Source organism: Girardinichthys multiradiatus, chromosome 15 (genome assembly GCF_021462225.1).
Source record: "Girardinichthys multiradiatus isolate DD_20200921_A chromosome 15, DD_fGirMul_XY1, whole genome shotgun sequence".
Classification (NCBI taxonomy): domain Eukaryota; kingdom Metazoa; phylum Chordata; class Actinopteri; order Cyprinodontiformes; family Goodeidae; genus Girardinichthys; species Girardinichthys multiradiatus.
In genome coordinates, this window is record NC_061808.1 from 18,165,021 (window position 1) to 18,186,422 (window position 21,402).

The 21,402-nt window shown below is 43.3% G+C and overlaps 1 protein-coding gene across 2 annotated transcripts; it reads right to left on the reverse strand.

Annotated features, from left to right (window-relative positions):
• Positions 1 to 3,826: 3,826 nt before the first annotated feature.
• fdft1 (farnesyl-diphosphate farnesyltransferase 1) lies at positions 3,827 to 15,665 on the reverse strand. 2 transcript variants are annotated; one of them, XM_047388942.1, is made up of 8 exons: positions 15,444 to 15,665; positions 10,429 to 10,526; positions 7,594 to 7,777; positions 7,341 to 7,469; positions 6,134 to 6,325; positions 5,577 to 5,753; positions 4,806 to 4,958; positions 3,827 to 4,727 (listed from the first exon to the last, which is right to left on the reverse strand). In XM_047388942.1, exons 1-8 carry the CDS (start codon positions 15,540 to 15,542, stop codon positions 4,506 to 4,508), a joined length of 1,254 nt encoding a protein of 417 aa, XP_047244898.1. In that variant the 5' UTR covers positions 15,543 to 15,665; the 3' UTR covers positions 3,827 to 4,505. The 2 variants fall into 2 exon arrangements, with proteins under 2 accessions (XP_047244898.1, XP_047244897.1); XM_047388941.1 differs by lacking the exon at positions 15,444 to 15,665 and having other exon boundaries at positions 10,429 to 11,012.
• Between the last annotated feature and the right edge of the window lie 5,737 nt (positions 15,666 to 21,402).

Consider the following 21,402-nt stretch of genomic DNA (forward strand, 5'->3'; position numbering starts at 1 on the left):
GAAGCGATTCGGGCAAACCGTCCGGCGCCTCAGGAGGGGGCGATTCCATGCTCCAGGAGTATGGAATCAGGGACACCAACATTGTTTACAGTGGGAGTGGGAGGCTGCTGACCTCGACTGGGGACATTATCGGGCGGTGGAAGGAGTACTTCGAGGATCTCCTCAATCCTGCCATCACGTATTCCCTAGTGGAAACACAGCCTGGGGACTCGGGGTTAGACTCTTTCATCCCCCAGGCTGAAGTCATCGAGGTGGTTAAAAAACTCAGGGGTGGCAGGGCTTCGGTGGTGGATGGGATCCGCCCTGAGTACCTCAAGTTTCTGGATGTTGTGGGGCTGTCATGGTTGACACGCCTCTTCAACATTGCGTGGTGGACGGGGACAGTGCCTCTGGATCACACTCCTCAGCCTCCCTGGTAAGGCCTACGCCAGGGTATTGGAGAGGAGAGTCCGGCCAATAGTCGAACCCTCGGCTTCAGGAGGAGCAGTGTGGTTTTCGTCGCCGTGGAACACTGGACCAGCTCTATACCCACTACAGGGTACTCGAGGGTTCATGGGAGTTTGCCCAACCGGTCCACATGTGTTTTGTGGACCTGGAGAAAGCATTCGACTGTCTCCCTGTGGAGTTGCTCCAGGAGTATGGAATCGGGGGCCCTTTATTAGGGGCCATCCGGTCTCTGTACAAGTGGAGCAGGAGTTTGGTCCGCATTGCTTAGTCAGACCTGCTAACGGTGCATGTTCGACCCCGGCAGGGCTGCCCTTTTTCACCGGTCCTGTTCATAAGGTTAATGGACAGGATTTCTAGGCGCAGCCAAGGGCAGGAGGGCGTCTGGTTTGGGGACCAGAGGATTTCGTCTCCAAGTCCAAGGCCATGGTACTCAACCGGGAAAAGGGTGGCTTGTCCTCTTCAGGTTGGAGGGGAGTCCCTGCCTCAAGTGGAGGAGTTTAAGTATCTCGGGGTCTTGTTCGCAAGTGAGGGAAGAATGGAGCGGGAGATCAACAGACGGATTGTTGCGGCTGCCGCAGTAATGGGGGCGCTGTGCCGGTTCGTTGTGGTGAATAGATTTACTGGTCGGTCTACGTTCCTACCCTCACCTATGGCCATGAACTTTGGGTCATGACCGAAAGAACGAGATCCCGGATACAAGCGGCGGAAATCAGCTTCCTCCATAGGGTGGCCGGGCACTCCCTTAGAGATAGTGAGGAGCTCGGCCATCCGGGAGAGGCTCGGAGTAGAGCCGCTGCTCCTCCACATCGAGAGGAGCCAGTTGAGGTGGCTCGGGCATCTATACCGGATGCCTGGGAACGCCTTGGGCTCCCCCCGGAGGAGCTGGAGGAGGTGTCTGGGGAGAGGGACGTCTGGGCGTCTCTGCTGAGTCTGCTGCGCCCGCGACCCGGTCCAGGATAAAGCGGAAGACACCGAAACGACGACGAGTAGTTACAAAAGATCGGTTTAAGGTCACAAGGGAGTTTAGCATCCCGTTCCACTTTATGCCTAATTGAACATTTAACAACTACTGGAAAAACAGCTAAAACCTTTAATATATTTTACAATGTGAAAAATAATTTTTCCTTTACAGATTTATTCTGTTTTTTGTCACACTTATAAAGTCATATTCAGTAAATTACAATATGTGTTCTGATGAGGCTTATTTACCAGATTAAAAGCTTTAGGCAGGTATTAAACATGCTTCTCATTAAGCCCACATTTCTTTATTAAATAAATATATATTTTATTGGTCTGATGTACAGGGGTTGGACAATGAAACTGAAACACCTGTCATTTTAGTGTGGGAGGTTTCATGGCTAAATTGGACCAGCCTGGTAGCCAGTCTTCATTGATTGCACATTGCACCAGTAAGAGCAGAGTGTGAAGGTTCAATTAGCAGGGTAAGAGCACAGTTTTGCTCAAAATATTGAAATGTACACAACATTATGGGTGACATACCAGAGTTCAAAAGGGGACAAATTGTTGGTGCACATCTTGCTGGCGCATCTGTGACCAAGACAGCAAGTCTTTGTGATGTATCAAGAGCCACGGTATCCAGGGTAATGTCAGCATACCACCAAGAAGGATGAACCACATCCAACAGGATTAACTGTGGACGCAAGAGGAAGCTGTCTGAAAGGGATGTTCGGGTACTAACCCGGATTGTATCCAAAATACATAAAACCACGGCTGCCCAAATCACGATAGAATTAAATGTGCACCTCAACTCTCCTGTTTCCACCAGAACTGTCCGTCGGGAGCTCCACAGGGTCAATATACACGGCCGGGCTGCTATAGCCAAACCTTTGGTCACTCATGCCAATGCCAAACGTCGGTTTCAATGGTGCAAGGAGCACAAATCTTGGGCTGTGGACAATGTGAAACATGTATTGTTCTCTGATGAGTCCACCTTTACTGTTTTCTCCACATCCGGGAGAGTTACGGTGTGGAGAAGCTCCAAAGAAGCGTACCACCCAGACTATTGCATGCCCAGAGTGAAGCATGGGGGTGGATCAGTGATGGTTTGGGCTGCCATATCATGGCTTTCCCTTGGCCCAACACTTGTGCTAGATGGGCGCATCACTGCCAAAGACTACCGAACCATTCTTGAGGACCATGTGCATCCAATGGTTCAAACATTGTATCCTGAAGGCGGTGCCGTGCATCAGGATGACAATGCACCAATACACACAGCAAGACTGGTGAAAGATTGGTTTGATGAACATGAAAGTGAAGTTGAACATCTCCCATGGCCTGCACAGTCACCAGATCTAAATATTATTGAGCCACTTTGGGGTGTTTTGGAGGAGCAAGTCAGGAAATGTTTTCCTCCACCAGTATCACGTAGTGACCTGGCCACTATCCTGCAAGAAGAATGGCTTAAAATCCCTCTGACCACTGTGCAGGACTTGTATATGTCATTCCCAAGACGAATTGACGCTGTATTGGCCGCAAAAGGAGCCCCTACACCATACTAATAAATTATTGTGGTCTAAAACCAGGTGTTTCAGTTTCATTGTCCAACCTCTGTAATATTCTAATATTAAATGTCTTGTTTTTTAGCTGTAAGCAGAAAACCGCCATAATTAACAGGAATAAGGGCTTTAAAACAACAGTCTATGTGTAATTATTCTAATTCTAATCTCAATTAGATTTCAACTCAAACTTTGACTAGGCAACACCAAAATCTTAGTATTTTATATCTTTTAGCCTACTTTTTCTTGTTTGACAGGTTCAATTTAAGTAATTTCTTGATTTAGAGGTCTTTCCATTAAAATGAGAGCCAAGGGCAGACCAGAACTTGCTGAAGGAGCTAAATATCCCTATAGGCCTGAGAATGCCCTAGCATCCTCAAAGGTCTTGAGTGTCACCAGGGAGAGGGTGGTGCTGGTCTTTCTTCTGGAGCAGTTACCCCCATAAACCCATCTCAACTAGGTGGGAGACAATGGATGAATGGCAATGCATCTGGCCACCGCATAACGAGCATTAAAATTGTTTTCAGGAAAAGCAAAGACCAGACCAGCAAACATCTGGATTGTAATCCAATTGCAAATTTATAGAGAAAATTGAAAGAAAAGAAAAAAATACACCAAGATGCAATCAAAGAGTATTAATCTGTTTGATGGAGATTATAGTTTTTCATTAGTTAATTCTACAACTTCATCAAGCAGTGGGAAAACCAGAGGTGGCGAAACAGCGTGGTATTAACATTTTTGGTTCAAGGTGGCATAAATGTGAGTATCTATAAAGAAATGTCATTAGGTGCTTCATCATTAAGTGTTTTAACAAAGCTCTCCATCTTTGACTAAGATCCAGCAAAACAGAAGCTCAAGCTCACTTAAGATCGCATCCTTTAGCTTCTTTATTTCTTCAAATATGTACAAATGAAAATGTCACATTACATAGCAATGATTGTAGCTCTCCTTTGGCTCTGTACAAGGTTATTCTGCGCTAGCCTTTCTACTCACCAAAGCTGTTAAGGACACTTTGCTAACAAATTCCTTATGTTCAAAATATCTTATTTTATTCCATTTATTCAGTTCATATCTGACAAAATTAGTGGACACCTTTCCCACATATTTTTGAAGAAAAGGTAAAATTGAAATATGAAATGTGTTGAATCTGTCATTGGAATCTGTCCATGTGATCAAACAGTGCAAATGTTGACGTACTTTCAAGTGTTTCTCACAGTGAGGATTTAACATGAACACAGAAAACCAAAGTTTCAGACACAATCCAACATAAGCTTCATAAAGGTTGGTGACTGTTCCCTAAAATTCGTCCTTTGCAGAAAACACCAGATAGACAAGAACATTTCAATATCACAGAAACCTTTGAAATCAGGCTGCTACAAGAACCCCACAAAAGTTCAACAAGTCTGTGGTACTTTCACAGCCAATGTGAGACTCCAATGTAGAAAGACATTCCTCATGTTTTGCAAGGAAAAGCAAGACAAAAAGTCCAGAGGGAGAGGGGGGGAGGTTTGTTTTTCCAGTCTGTGAGCTTCAGGGAGAGTGTCACTGCATGTCTCCCGTGCCCTGCGCCTGGGCAGCTGTAGTACTGAGATACTGCCAGCTTAGAGCAGCTAGCAGCATGGCAGCAGACAGGTACATAGGAGACAGGTGGTGGCTCCTGGAGCTCAGGCTGGGTTGCGGAAGGTTGGATTTCTCTTGGATTAAAGCCAGGATGTGCAGTGTCTTGTCCCGTGACGGATCGGTGAGGGAGACCTTTTTTAAAATCTGCACAAGGAAATAAAAAGGTGGTTCAGCAAGTAAGTGTGGTGGTAGCTGGCAGAGAAAGAGAGAGAACCTACAAACCTCCTGGCTGTACTGGGCGATGATGGTCTGCACAGCTCTCATGTTGGTGGCTTCCATCATGAGGGTGACAGCCTGTCCCTTTCGGATCTTCACCACACCCTGAAACACCATCGGGTTGTTGTAGCACGTCGAAAGGGTAGCTATTGCCATCACCTGGTTAACAGAGGAATTACATCTTTTTAGATGAAGAAATCAAAGCATGATGCTTTCTTAAATTATCATCTGACATTAAAATTCTTTTTTTTAAATCCTTTTAATGTAAGCCAAAAAGCCATTTAACATTGATATATTATTAGAACCAGTATGTATTTAGGTGTCTGACATCACCACCAATACAAAACCATTGAGAAAAACAACAACCTCTGCCATTTGTTTCTGGGATTTTTCTACAGTTGAAAATATCCATAAATAAGCTGTGCAGATGTAACTAAAGCCTGTTCCAGACAAGAAATCTGTCAATTCTCAAAAACTTCCAGACATTTTAAAGATTATCTAAATGCTCAGTATAAAATGTCAGTCACGGTGGACGTCCCACTGGATCAACATGGCAACTACTTTTCACTGCAGTGACATAAACAACTAAAAATGCTGGTTATTGGTTTTATTGTACACAAACAAATTTTCAAAGGGCAATTTCAAAACCACAAAAAGTTTTTGTCATACCTTTTCTACACTCTAAAGTCCTCTAAATGAGTATACACCCTCTGTAGCGAAGGGAGTCTAACACATGGACATTAATGAGACCACAATAGAAGAATAAATGGTCTTTACTTGTGGAATGGCACAGAAATTGAAGACGCTTTGGTTGCGCAGCCGGGACAGGTAGGCGATGACGTCGGGGACGTGACGCAGAGCATCGGTGACGAGCAGGTTGAGGCAGGACAGAGCCGACTCTAGCTTCTCGGGCTGCGCCAGATCTTCGAGACGACTTGCAAACTGGCTCCATGCCTGAACAGAAGCACAGAGTACATGTTATTTACAACATTTTCTGCAGACATACCCAATGCAGCAAGCAGATTCACAGTAACTCTGAAAGAGCTGCGGAGATCCACAGCTCAGTCACAGGTCAGAGCTCAATTTTAATTGCGAGTCTGTGGCAAGTCTTGAAAATTGCCATTTACAGATGCTTTTTGCCCCGACATGACTGATCTGACTTTAACAGTATGTCTCTAGATGTTTAATAATACTAACACTTGTTATAAATTAGCATCTTTTGCAAATGACTCACAATTCTGAGAGTCATAAAACTGCCAAACAACTGTGCTGCATAACTATGATCTCAGGCAAACCAAATAAACTCAATCTAACTCAAAGGTTTTTGTTCATACCTCTCTTGGCCAGAAGGCCCGTCCCTCCTGCGTATCTTCCAGATAGTCTCGGATGATGTTGGTTTTCTGGAGGAACAGGCCCATTGAGTTTGCCAGCTCCGTGTCCCGTCCCACTTCTGGATCCTCCAGCTGGGAGGCGGAGAAGAGCCGTGACAGACCGATGCCAACGAGACCGGCAACGTAGTGGCAGTACTGCACAGATCAAAGACGCACAACAAAGCCGTTATCATTGCAAGGTGGCACTAATAACACCATTGTGGCTGAGAGTTTACCACACACTGCCCCTAGATTGGCCAGTAGTAATCAGCTTATTACACATTTGCAAAATATCAAAAAAAAAAATTCTGATATGGAAAAAAACAGATTGTGTCTGAAATTGAAAACATATAAGATACAGGATAAAGCAATGATCAGCCGCCAGCACAAACAATCTGCTGTAATCACTATAAATCATAATAAAGCACAGCCAAAGACATCATTTTTTTATTCATGTCTTATTTATCAGGTTTAACAGGTTTTTTGTAATATGTTACCCTGGAGTTGCCTGTGGATTATACACTCAAAGAAAGTGCAAAAGCTGGGTTCCTAGACAGCCTGGGAATGTCTGGATTTTAATATTTTCCAGGTCTGAATGGGTATGAAAAAAAGTAGTCGTAGTATTCCCTGTCCAACTGTCTGCATGACCTGACCTTTCCATTCACCTGTCCTTCCTTTATATTCTTCCTTGTGTCTTGCCTTTATTCTTTTCTTTGTATGCGTCCTATCTCATTACCTTGCTTCTGCAATCTTCTCTCCTTCCTTTTTTATGTCCTCTGTTCTTTTCATTTTATGTGTCCTACCTACCTACCTACATTTCTTCTTGGTGTTCATCCATTCTTTATTTCTTTCCTTCCTCCCTACAGCTCTGGCATCTTCCTTGCTCCCCTGTTTGCTTCTTTGTCTCCTCCCTCATCTGTGACTTCCTTCCAGTCTCTGTTTTTGCCAGGTTCCACAATTAAAGCCTGCCTGTTGTAGAACTATCTGCCATAATTTCAGGATCAACTTTAGTAGTTTATAGTTTAAAATGAACATACAGGACTGAGAACTCTGGGAAGTGGAGTGTGGAAAACTCTGGAATTCTTATGTGTAAAATTTGTGAGAACCCCGTTAAAGTAATTTATTTTTGCCGTTGTGCCCCTAGCATAACTGACACATGAATAACCCTTACCTGGTCCCATTCCTTCATGGATCCCACCTTCTTCTCCAAAAATTCAGCCATCCCAACTCCCATCCGGTGGCAGATATCCGAGATGACCTCTCTGTATTCCTCAGCAAGGTTTCTAAATTCCAGTGATATCTGGATTCAGACAATGCAGGAGAATCACTCTTAAAGAACCACATTAAGAAAAATGTGCAACAAAGCTCTAATTTAGAAATCACTCTGCAGACGTTTCGGTGCGCATGTATACAGTGCTGCTGACCGTAGGGAAATCCTCCAAAACTTGACGATCCTTCTCATGACTCTCGGTGAAGCACCACTCCTCCTGGTACAGGTACGTGTGGAAATTGTTAAGCATGGGCACCTTCTTCTCCAGAGGGATGGTCATGTCGTCCTCAACTGTGTCCAGTGCACGAAGCACCAGGTAGAAGATGCAAACTGCATGTCTGGATTAAAGACAGAAATGCAATGAAAAGATGTCAGGGGTGGCATGCAAAAGCTGACTGAAAAAGTACAGTGTTCATACTCCGAGAACTTCACATTTTGACAGGTTTTTATTGGAATTTATCTCATAGACCTAAACAAAGTAGTGCCCATGAGTCAATACTTTGCAGAGCTTCTGCAATTACAGTTTTTAGGATAATGTCTCTACTAGCTTTACGCATCTAGAGACTGAATTTCTTGCCCTATTCTTCTTTGCAAAACAGCTCAAGCTCAGTAAGATTGGATGACTTGCCAGAGACTCTCAAATGCCAATTAGGTCTGGACTTCGACTGGACCATTAAAGAAGCAATCCGTTGTAGCTCTGGCTATATTTTTAGGATCATTGTCCTCCTGGAAAATCAACCTCCACCTCAGTCTCAAGCCTTTTGCAGCCTGTGACAGATTTTCTTCCAGCAGTGTCTCATTTAGCATCCCCACAGCAAGATGCTGCCACAGCAATGTTTCACAGTGGGGGGGGGTGCTGTGTGCAGGTTGAGGTGAAGCTTTAGTTTTTCAAAATAAGTTGCTTTTGTTCCCCATGACAAACTGTAACACTGCTTTAAAAGGTCCGCTTTGTGATGTGCACGACTAAGGGAAAGGGGCTGAATACAAATGCATACCGAGCTTTTCCAAATTTTATTTGTAATACACCTTGAAAACCATGTATCATTTTCCTTCCCCTCTCAGTACTGAGTATAAATGTGCAAATTTAAACTTTGAAATTTTACCTTATCAAGTTTTTGGAGCAGATCATAAAAGAGATCTTTTACGTTTTATTTTGTTTCTATCATTAATAATAAAATCTTTGTTGGTTTTCATAACAAACATAAACAGCCTATTGAAAAACAGCAATTTTTGCCTCTAACATTTACAGGATTTTCAATTCAATTTAATTCAGTTTATTTATATAGCGCCAATTCACAACACATGTTGTCTCAAGGAACTTCACAACAGTCAGGTGCATACATTCCAATTAGTCCTTATCATTGAACAGTGCAGTCAAAGTTATTTATTTATTCAAATTGGATAAAAAGTTTTTCTATCTAAGGAAACCCAGCAGATTGCATCCAGTCAGTGACTTGCAGCATTCACTCCTCCTGGATGAGCATGTAGAGACAGTGGACAGTCACTGGTGTTGACTTTGCAGCAATCACTCATACTGAGCATGCATGTAGCGACAGTGGAGAGGACAAACTCCCTTTTAACAGGAAGAAACCTCCAGCAGAACCAGGTTCAGTGTGAGCGGCCATCTGCCACGACCGACTGGGGGTTTGAGAGAACAGAGCAGAGACACAAAGAGAACAAAGAAGCACTGATCCAGGAGTCCTTTCTATGGGAAGGAAAAGTAAATGTTAATGGATGTAGCTCCTTTAGTCGTTTCACCTAGAAAGAAAGAACAGATAAACTCTGAGCCAATTTTCAAGGTTAGAGTCTGAAAGAGAGCACATAGAGTTAGTCACAGTAGAAGCTCAGTCAGTAGCTATGTCTAGGAGAGAGAAAGGGTTAAACACTAAAAGACAGGGCTATGTGGATCATCGGTAGAGGGTGAGCATTAAGTTGTTGCCAGCAGAAGCTCGGACGATTCCCCTCTCCAGAAAGGTGTCACAGGCAGACACAGAGCCAGGCCAGGTGTAGCTTCTAGGAAGTGAAAAGAGAGAACAAGGTTAAAAGCTGAAATAACAGCAAATAATGCAAAATTGGAGAGTAGTGTGAGAATGTAGCAAAGAGGGTGAAAGTGGTCGTTATGTCCTCCAGCAGCCTAAGCCTATAGCAGCATAACTACACAGATAGTTTCAGTTCAGATTATTTAGTTAAACGGCACTTATTTACAACAATGTCGTCACAAGGAACCTCACAAAGGGTCCCACTGATGGTCATTGTTATACTAAAAACCACAAAGATTAGGATACCTCTCTCTGTCAGACTGATTATAACCATTGGAAAAGAGAGAGGGTCATACAGGTAGCAGAAATGGAGGGTGTGTTTGCACCTCAACCATAACTGAGCCAGTTTAAGCTAAACCTGACTCCCCCTTACTCCAATCAACAGGGAGGGAGGAAGGCTCCCTCCCTCCCTGATAACCTAAGCCACTCTAACTATAAGCTTTATCAAAAAGGAAAGTTTTAAGCCTAGCCTTAAAAGTAGACAGGGTGTCTGCCTCATGGACTAAAACTGGGAGCTGGTTTCACAGGAGAGCAGCCTGATAACTAAAGGATCTGCCTCCCATTCTACTTCTAGAGACTCTAGGAACCACCAGTAAACCTTCAGTCTGAGAACAAAGTGCTCTGTTAGGAACATATGGACCAATCAGATCTCTGATGTATGATGGAGCTAAATCATTAAGGGCTTTATATGTGAGGTCTAACAATTTAGAAAATTATTAAACCCTTGACATGCACATTACATTTACTTTTGCATGCATACAAATGGGCGGCAGATGTTTTCACATGTCCGACGTTTCATAATAAAGGACTCAATATAAATGAAATACATGCAGATATTTTTTTGCATCTTTCTTTGCGTGTTTTTTCAGGGGAGGACCCGAGCTGTAGACACGCGAACATGCCTGCAGGCACACCTTTCCTCACCTGCAGCCAGGTCTGCTCTGACTCACCTCAGCTCTCCGTCCAGCGCCTGAATCACGGCCGCAAAGCTCCGGCTGGTCTGGTTCAGATACACGTAGCAGCTCCGCAGGCTGTCGCTCATGGACTCCTGGCAGGAGAGACAAAGAAAGGCTGTTTGTCGATAGAAGCCTGCAGCTCTGATGGCGCTACAGGGTCTGGCGGCCTCCTGCAGGCCCCTCTCCCCGCGCCTCCTCCAGCCCTGCAGGAGCGACCGAGAAGCAGCGGTGCCGCAGCCCCGCGGCGCCACCGAGAAGGAGCGCTTTAACACAGACAGAGAGACCGGACACTTGCAGCAGGCTCCGGCCATGCGAAAACCCCGACGGGAAGAGCCTGAGCCTGCAGTTAGGAGACGACACGGTCCATGTGGACGCCACGCTGCTTGGGGAAGTTTCAAACCCCGAATCCATGTAAAGGACAAGCGGAGAAGGGTCGAGCGTGTTGTAAAATATTTTGGAGGGCGTGAGGTCGCTCCGCAGATCTGGAAGCAGACTGATATCTGCATTAGCAGAGCGGGGCGGGGGCAGAGCGTTTGTAGATCCGTTGTTATGATCAGACACTTCCCCACCCCCTCTACCCAAAACACAAGCAGCTGCAAATAATGTTTCCTAATTCAATTTAAGTAAGGAAATGTAACCGTTTTACACCACTTTGGACACAGCTTTAGTAAAATAAAAATGCAGAGGATGCACTGCTGCATCATACGTTTTTGTTGACTTTTAAAACAAATATGGTCTAAAAATAAACCTTATGCAACCCACTAATATTTCCACAAATAAAACATGAAAACCTGTGCCTAGTTGTAGGGCTGTCGTTAACATGACTGAGAAAAATGACCGTATTGTTATAGTAAACTACATGAACTGCAAAACTAGTGTTTATTTTTTCCCCCAAAAAAATCGTAACAGATCAAAAAGCAGAACTAGGAGAGGTGGCGTTTTGCTGACACCTTGTGGAAGGCCGTGGGAACTACAATAGTATGTATTTTCTTGGAAATAGTGCAGTAAATGAGGTAAAACAGGCCCCAATGAAATGCAGGATTCTCAAATAAATAATAACTGGAATTTTTGTGAGGGGACATAGTTCTGTTGTTATATTTTCAGGTACATGTAAATAAATTCTCTTTGGTTTTAGGTCAGCCAGGTTTGTTTGCCAAATCAGCAGTCATTAAGCAGGTATAAGTAGGTTTGGCAGTAACGGCAGGTTCTAAGCCCTGCTGGAAAATTTAATTGGCATCTCCATATACTTTGTCAACAGAGCAAAGCAATAAGTGCTCTAAAGTTTCCTGGTAAGCAGATGTGCTGACTTTTGACAAAACTTGCTGTAGATGACATGGCTTCCCAAATCATCAGTGACTGGAAACGTCACACTGGACCTCAAGCACCTTGGATTCTGTGCTCTCGTTCCAGACTCTAGGACCTTTTGAATGGGTTTTGCTTCACAATCCTCCCCACCCTTGTGCACGTTTTTCTACCACACTTTTTCCTACCACTTAATTTTCCATTAAAATGCTTGGAAACAGCACTTTGTGATCAGCTAGTTTCTAAAGCAACAACTTTATGTGACTTACTCTGTTTGTGCAGGAGGCTGTCATTGACTAACATGTCAGCAGTCTTGATATTTCTGGGTTGTGGTGGATGCTTCTACCACCACCACAAAGTGTTAGTAATGTTTCATTGTTTTACATTTATTAGTTTCAGATGACACTATACATAAGTTTAAGTTATTTTATTTAGACAGATATTTTCTAATGGGTGCACACTTTAGTTAAGATTTGTCTGAATGGTTTACTTATACTTGGTTTTTTTTCTTTGAGGTTCTGCAAACGCAGACCAGCTGGAGGTGGAAGCCAGGAACATACCATTATTCCAAATGACTGAGGGGGGGACTTAACTTCTTAACTTGTTAAAGTTGTTAGTTATTTTGTCACTTTAGTATTCACTTATTTGTGTTAAGTTAAAGATTAATTTGTGTCATTTATGTTTGTTAATTAGTTTGTATGTACTCGTACTCGTCGTCTTCCGCTTTATCCGGGACCGGGTTGCGGGGGCAGCAGACTCAACATAGACGCCCAGACGTCCCTCCCTCCAGACACCTCCTCCAGTTCCTCCAGGGGGAGCCCAAGGCGTTCCAAGGCCAGCCGAGAGACATAGTCCCTCCAGCGTGTCCTGGGCCGTCCCCTGGGCCTCCTCCTGGTGGGACGTGCCTGGAACACCTCCCAAGGAAGGCGTCCAGGAGGCATCCAGTATAGATGCCCGAGCCACCTCAACTGGCTCCTCTTGATGTGGAGGAGCAGCGGCTCTACTCCGAGCTCCTCCCAGATGGCCGAGCTCCTCACCCTACCTCTAAGGGAGTGCCCGGCCACCCTACGGAGGAAGCTCATTTCAGCCGCTTGTATCCGGGATCTCATTCTTTCGGTCATGACCCAAAGTTCATGTCCATAGGTGAGGGTAGGAACATAGACCGACCAGTAAATTGAGAGCTTTGCTTTTCGGCTCAGCTCTCTCTTCACCACAACGGACCGGCACAACGCCCAATTACTGTGGAAGCCGCACCGATCCGTCTGTCGATCTCCCGCTCCATTCTTCCCTCACTCATGAACAAGACCCCGAGATACTTAAACTCCTCCACTTGAGGCAGGAACTCCCCTCCAACCTGAAGAGGACAAGCCATCCTTTTCCGGTCGAGTACCATGGCCTCGGACTTGGAGGAGCTGATCCTCATCCCAGCCGCTTCACACTCGGCTGCGAACCGCCACAGCGCATGCTGTAGGTCTTGGCTAGAGGGGGCCAGCAGGACCACGTCATCCGCAAAAAGAAGAGACGAAATCCACTGGTCCCCAAACCCGACCCCCTCCGGCCCTTGGCTGCGTCTAGAAATCCTGTCCATAAAAGTTATGAACAGGACTGGTGACAAAGGGCAACCCTGCCGGAGTCCAACATGCACTGGGAACAGGTCCGACTTAGTGCCGGCAATGCGGACCAAACTCCTGCTCCGCTCGTACAGGGACCGGATGGCCCCTAGTAAAGGGCCCCCGATTCCATACTCCTGGAGCACCCCCCACAGGGCATCACGAGGGACACAGTCGAATGCCTTCTCCAGGTCCACAAAACACATGTGAACCGGTTGGGCAAACTCCCATGAACCCTCGAGCACCCTGTAGAGGGTATAGAGCTGGTCCAGTGTTCCACGGCCGGGACGAAAACCACACTGCTCCTCCTGAAGCCGAGGTTCGACTATCGGTCGGACTCTCTTCTCCAATACCCTGGCGTAGGCCTTACCAGGGAGGCTGAGGAGTGTGATCCCCCTGTAGTTGGAACACACCCTCCGGTCACCCTTCTTATGTAGGGGGACCACCACCCCAGTCTGCCAGTCCAGAGGCACTGTCCCCGACCGCCACGCAATGTTGAAGAGACGTGTCAACCATGACAGCCCTACAACATCCAGAGACTTGAGGTACTCAGGGCGGATCTCATCCACCCCCGAAGCCTTGCCACCGCGGAGCTTTTTAACCACCTCGGTGACTTCAGCCTGGGTGATGAAAGAGTCCAACCCTGAGTCCCCAGCCTCTGTTTCCACCACGGAATGCGTGATGGCAGGATTGAGGAGATCCTCGAAGTACTCCTTCCACCGCCCGATAATGTCCTCAGTCGAAGTAGTTAGTTTGTATGTATTTTTCTCATTTGTTCTTATGTTGTGCCTTCCCCATTTGAGTCTAGGTTATTCCACCCCTATTTAAGTAGTCTTTGTTTTTTGGTCTGGATGTCAGTTTTGTTTGAGTTTTGTTGCTGTTCAGTTGACCTCAGCTGAGTTGGGCCCAAACTTATGTCATTTATTATCTGAGTTATTTTTATATTGAACTTGACCTTTTGTTGACTATTTTTGACAGTATTAAATTGAAGTGTTTCCAATTTTTGAACACCTTTTGTCCTTGCTTAAGTCTGGTCCACCACATGGGTTATAAAGTCTTTTTATTGGTCCTATGGACTACTGCATCAATGAACATAAATGAACTTTTGAAATAATTGTGTGTAAGAAATCTTTGAAGTTGACTTTCTAAACTGAATTACTGAAATACATTATCTTTTTACTTATATTCTAATTTATTGAGATGCACCTGAAGTATGCAATGTCAAGATTATCAGAACAAAAGATGCTTTGTACGATTATTTTTACAGCATCCAAAGAAATAACAAGAAATTTGCTGTTGGATTTAAATAAATTAATAAAGCACAACAATTGTTTAAATAAGGAATGCCAAGGTAGTGAGATTTATGCAAACACTTTTGGAAAAAGGTAAATCAGAATTAAGTTTATTGCCAGTCCAATTCTTGAACCAACAAGGGGATTTTTGGATAAAAAGACGCATGTGACGCCTATGCTCCTTATATTTTCAAGGCCTTGATAGTGGAATACTGTTGTTTTGCTTTAAGTCGTCACAAGCTTATCTTTGACGTTGTTAATGAAGGGTGTCAGAGTAACTTATTGCTCTATCTTGATTTAATGTCCGCACAATCTATGCAGTCCCTTTGGTGTGCTCACAGTGCACGCATTTAGATGAAACTAGAGTAACAATCTTTGCAATAGAGTGACATCTATGGAGTGTGAAATGTTAGCAGGACTCTGGTTTGCAGCCTGTTTTCTCTTCAAGTCACATTGGTGTTTAAACTGTGGGATTAGTATCTTCTCTTAGTGGTGAACCCTCCAAGCTCATTATGCAGCAGCTTAAATCCCTTCGTCAGTGGTCACTTCTGCCTGTGCGCAGAGCACAGATCTAATTTGATAAAGTCCAATTAGGAGCCTGTTTCCACACTGAACAGTGCAAGAAATTGCACTGCAAAGTGGCAGACGTACATTCTAACATGCCTATACGATTGTTTGATCATGATTTGCAGATGTCTGTGTTGATGCTCTGAAAAGCAGAACATGATGTACTGCATAATAAATCCAACATCTATAATGCAGTTTCTGTCTCAGCAAAGCTTTTTGGAGAAGGTATTTTACTCACATAATCCAATGTTGGCATAACGGTTCTGCATCCTCCCATCTTAAATTTAAACAGGTTGAATATCTCCTCCGGATGTCCCAGTGATTTCAGGATGTCCATGTTGTCTCAGGTTGTCCCGGTGCTACTCTGCCAGACTGATGCGTATTGCTGAGGAGATGCTCTCCATGCGAGATTTTCGTTGCTGGAAAACAGCTGTCCAAAGGCCACCATTAAGAGAAGGATGTTTTCAGTCTCACACGCGTCATATCGACTGACGCCTACGATTGGCTGGCTCGTTATGGGTTTACGACTCTAGGACCAATGAGCGACCACAGCGTCTGGCGTGATGCCCCGCCCCAATAAAGTGTCATGTGAGCGCACCTTTTGATTGGCCCGTTCGTCATCCGAAAGAAAAGCCATACTTGCCAATTAAAATGATGGTATGGCAAGCCGTTGAAACATATAATCAAACCACAACATTCGTCATAACTCTGGAAAGAATTAAAATATACTATTTAATATTATTGACTGTATTTAATTATTTAATTTGCTTGGCCAAAGAGAAAGTAGCAATTCTACAACTTAGTTTAAAATAATAGGAGGTTTCTTTATTTTTAACTTATTTATGTTACTCATCCTATAAAATTTGTAACAGGTATATTAATTATTTTTGTAGATATCTGTAAGCACTTTGTTGCTGATCATTATTATTCCTGTTACTGATATCTCAATAATTCTAAACTTGTGAACATTAGATATCCTTACTGATATTTTAGTGTAGTTAAAATCCTATTTGGTTATTCAGAGTTCTATGAGAAATGTGTGGAGTATGTTTTTGTGAATGAAACATATAAGTAAAACTACTGTACACTGTCAACATCTAAAACGTGAGTTTTATCCTAGAAGAATCTTATTTTACAACGTTCAGTCTATAATGGAAGAACCTACTTCTGTAGATCTGCAAATGAATGGCCGTGAAATCCACAGGAGAATATTTTATATATGTTGTTTGTGGATAGGAGTGATGTCATTCTGGGGATCAGAAATATATATATTTTTTAATTGGAATAAAACCGTTAAACACTCGCTAGCTGCTTTATTAGTTTTATTGCTTGTCAACATAAATAACAAATTTGCCAATCAGCAGCGTAATGATTTAGGAATCTAGATGTGGCGAAGACAACTTGCTGTAGTTCAAACCAAGCATCAAAATGCTTGACCAGTTTAATATGAAAGATAAGCAACAAAAGCGCAAATATCCACTTGTTAGGACCAAGGTATGTAGAATACCATCTATGGAGATACAACACAGCAAACCTTGAAGCAGATGGGCTACAGCAGCAGAAAACCACACCAAGCTCCTCTCCTGTTAGGTAAGAACAGAAATCAGGCTCACCACAATTTGGCAACAGAGTGAAAAAGAACCTTTTATGGCCTGACCGATATTAATTTCAGCTGCAAAATTCAGACGGTTGGGTTAAATATGGCAGATTTGGCACATGACAGCATGAATCCATCCTACCTTACAGCAACAGTTCAGGCTGGTGCTGGTGGTTTAATGCTGGCGGGGATCATTTCTGAACTTTGAGCCCCTTAATATTAACCAAATAGCCAACCTGACAATTCTCGCAGGCCATGTCCATCCCAGGACCCCAACAACCTGCAGCAAACAAAATGTTTCAGATGCCTTTGAAACTCTATGCTATGAAAAATTTCTAGCAGAGTGTACCTAATAAAGAGTCCGGTGAATGTAGGTATCTGTTGTTATGGTCCTTCCTTGCCATCATGTCATAAACAAGCTTGCCATGGTCATTTATACTAATTATTATTTTCAGAGTGCAGACAAAATAATTAACTGTGTAATTCATAGCCCGTTTTTACAAGTCTAACATAAAAGGGGTAAATAAAATCACAAGAATATTTGACTTTCTAAATAAATATTTATCTACAACTCTTAAATGAAGCTTAAGCTTGTGTCTTGCCTCTAAGTGTGAGCTAAAGCAGGCTGATACAGAGATAAGCTGAGCTACCTGATTATTGCGCAGCACATAAACAAGTCAGTAGATTACAGACAGCTCCACAGTCCAAACATGTGGGGCACAGCCATTTAACATCAGCCATCTCCCACAAGATGCATGCATGAACCAGCACAAACACAGACAACGTAGGTATACAAAGTGGTGAATGTAGCAGAGTTTTGTAAGAAAATAACAAACATACAGATGTAATAAACAAAGGACAAAAATAGATATCTTTATTCTTGAACACAGTTTTACCTACATTTCTAAGATCAATAAATAAATTGAAAGAATTGGGTAAAATAACAACCCTAAAGCATATACACACATGCAAGTAAAAACCTTAATTATTCATTTTTTACGCTTATACAAGTAACAACAACTCCCTATTAAATTGAGGCCCAAACTTGCAGACATAAAGTTATTCAGCATGAAGCTAAAAGTAAAAAATGCTGCTGCCTGCATTATATCCAGATGTAAAAAAAATCTGCAAATTCTTCACTCTACACCTCTACGTTCAGTAGTTTACGAGCTGGAGCTGGAATGGGATCATTCCATACTAGTGTCTCATTTTTCTTTCTTTCTGTGATTAAAAAGCTCTTTTCATGAACAAGAATGGTTAACAGAGTTCAGCCCCAGCTTAAACAAGTCCAACCTGCCTAACCAAAGAAAATAGTGACAGAAACCTGCCAATAGAGGGAAGTGTTGGACAAACCATATCCAGGTTTTAAAATGATCTCTAGGTAGGCAGCATATGAGGGAGCAGCAGAGTGCAGCTAGGGATACATATATTGATAAAATTCATTCATGATTAATATCTACTACAGTATGGAGAATAAACTGAACACACTGTTTTTAATTAATACGCTTTTACAGATTGTTTTCCACTTCCCTTACTGTTTTTGAACAATTGCAATGCCAACAGAAGAACCTACAAAAATACCTTAACTTATAAACATTAGTTGGTGCACTTTGCAAGTACCGGTAGAGATTTCCCTTTTCCTTCAGAAGTGCCCTAATGTTTTGTGACATAAAATCAACAAGATGTCAGAGACATTCCTCAGAGATTTCAGTCCATGTTAACCTGATAGCATTATGCTGTTGCAGCAGATTTCTCAGCTGCACATCCATGATATAAATCTCACTACGTCCCAAAGGCCCTACTGGATTGAGATCTGGTGAGTTTGAAGGCCATTGGGGTACAGTGAACTCAGCGGCATTTTCGAGAAACCATTTGGAGAGGATCTGAGCTTTGTGAGCTGGTGCATTATCCTCCTGGAAGTATTAATCAGAAGATGGGTACACTGAGGTCCTAAAGGAATGGACATAGTCAGCAGCAATACACAGGTAGGCTGTGGCATTTAAGCGATGTTCTATTTATATGAAGGAGAAGTGTGCCAAGAACATATCCCTCACACCAGTAACAACATGAAATTCTAGGTCAACGTTTTTCTCTGTTTAAATGTTTCAAATGGGGCCGTCGAAATAAAAATCACATCAGATTTTGAAAACAACCTAAGTAATCCACACGTACAAAGAAATCAAAGCATATTATTCCACAGTCGAAGTTATGGGTAAAAAGCTGGAATGACAGTGCACTTAAAATGCACATGACTGTAAATAAACCAACGAGGAATTGTTCTGTTTTTTTTCCCACTCTTAGTCCAATCACATGCAGTAGTCATGTTTTAATTTGATTTCAAAAAGAAGACTGCCCTTTTGAAAAATATTTTAAAATAAAGTTGGACCCCCTTTTGCCTTCAGAACTGCCTTAATCCTTCGTGGCATAGATTCAACAAGGTACTGGAAACATTCCTCAGAGAGTTTGGTCCATATTGACATGATAGCATCACACAGATGCTGCAGATTTGTCGGCTGCACATCTATGATGCTAATCTCCCATTCCACCACATCCCAAATGTGCTCTATTGGAGTGAGATCTGGTGACTGTGGAGGTCATTTGAGTACAATGAACTCATTGTCATGTTCAAGAAACCAGTATGAGATGATTCGTGCTTTATGACATGGCGCTTTATCCTGCTGGAAGTAACCATCAGAAGATGGGTACACTGTGCGCATAAAGGGATGGACATGGTCAGCAACAATACTCAGGTAGGCTGTGGCGTTGACACGATGCTCAATTGGTACTAAGGGGCCCAAAGTGTGCCAAGAAAATATCCCCCACACCATTACACCACCACCACCAGCCTGAACCGTTTATACAAGGCAGGATGGACCAGTGCTTTTATGTTGTTGATGCCAAATTCTGACCCTACCATCCGAATGTCGCAGCAGAAATTGAGACTCATCAGACCAGGCAACATTTTTCCCAATCTTCTATTGTCCAATTTTGGTGAGCCTGTGTGAATTGTAGCCTCAGTTTCCTGTTCTTAGCTGACAAGAATGGCTCCCAGAGTGGTTATTTGAGTTACTGTTGCCTTTCTATCAGCTGGAACCATTCCGGTCATTCTCCTCTGACCTCTGGCATCAACGAGGCATTTGCGCCCACAGAACTGCCGCTCACTGGATATGTTATCTTTTTCAGACCATTCTCTGTAAACCCTAGAGATGGTAATGCGTGAAAATCCCAGTAGACCAGCAGTTTCTGAAACACTCAGACCAGCCCGTCTGGCACCAACAACCATGCCACATTCAAAGTCACTTAAATCACCTTTCTTCCACATTATGATGCTCGGTTTGAACTGCAGCAGATCGTTTTGACCATGTCTACATGCCTAAATGCATTGAGTGGCTGCCATGTGATTGGCTGATTAGAAATTTGTGTTAACGAGCAGTTGGACTGGTGTACCTAATAATGTGGCCAGTGAGTGTATATACATATATATATACACACGTGGACAAAATTGTTGGTACCCCTCAATGAAAGAAAAACCCACAATGGTCACAGGAATAACTGGAATCTGACAAAGGTAATAATGAATGAAAATTATATGAAAATGAACAAATGAAAGTCAGACATTGCTTTTCAAAAATGCTTCAACAGAATTATTTAAAAAAATAAACTCATGAAACAGGCCTGGACAAAAATGATGGTACCCTTAACTTAGTATCTTGTTGCACAACCTTTTAAGGCAATCACTGCAATCAAACGATTCCTATAACTGTCAATGAGACTTCTGCACCTCTCAGCAGGTGTTTTGGCCCACTCCTCATGAGCAAACTGCTCCAGTTGTCTCAGGTTTGAAGGGTGCCTTTTCCAGACGGCATGTTTCAGCTCCTTCCAAAGATGCTCAATAGGATTTAGGTCAGGGCTCATGAAGGCCACTTCAGAATAGTCCAATGTTTTCCTCTTAGCCGTTCTTGGGTGTTTTTAGCTGTGCGTTTTGGGTCATTATCCTGTTGCAAGACCCATGACCTGCGACTGAGACCAAGCTTTCTGACACCGGGGAGCACATTTCTCTCTAGAATCCTTTGATGGTCTTGAGATTTCATTATACTCTGCACAGATTCAAGACACCTTGTGCCAGATGCAGCAAAGCAGCCCCAGAACATAACAGAGCCTCCTCCGTGTTTCACAGTAGGGACAGTGTTCTGTCTCCCATTAAGTCCACTTTGCCTCAAACAATGTGAGATGGTGTGATCTGACACTGATGTTCCTTGAGCTTGAAGTTCACCTTTAATCTCTTTTGAAGTTTGCATTGTCCGTCTCTTTGTTTGGTCATCAATTTTCCCCCTGCGGCCATGTCCAGGGAGGTTGGCTACAGTCCCATGGATCATAAATTTCTGAATAATATGTGCAGCTGTAGTCACAGGAACTTGAAGCTGCTTGGAGATGGTCTGATAACCTTTACCTTTAACATGCTTGTCTATAATTTTCTTTCTCATCTCCTGAGACAACTCTTTCCTTCGCTTCCTCTGGTCCATGTTGAGTGTGGTACACACCACGTCACCAAACAGCACAGTGACTACCTGTAGCCCTATATATAGGCCCACTGACTGGT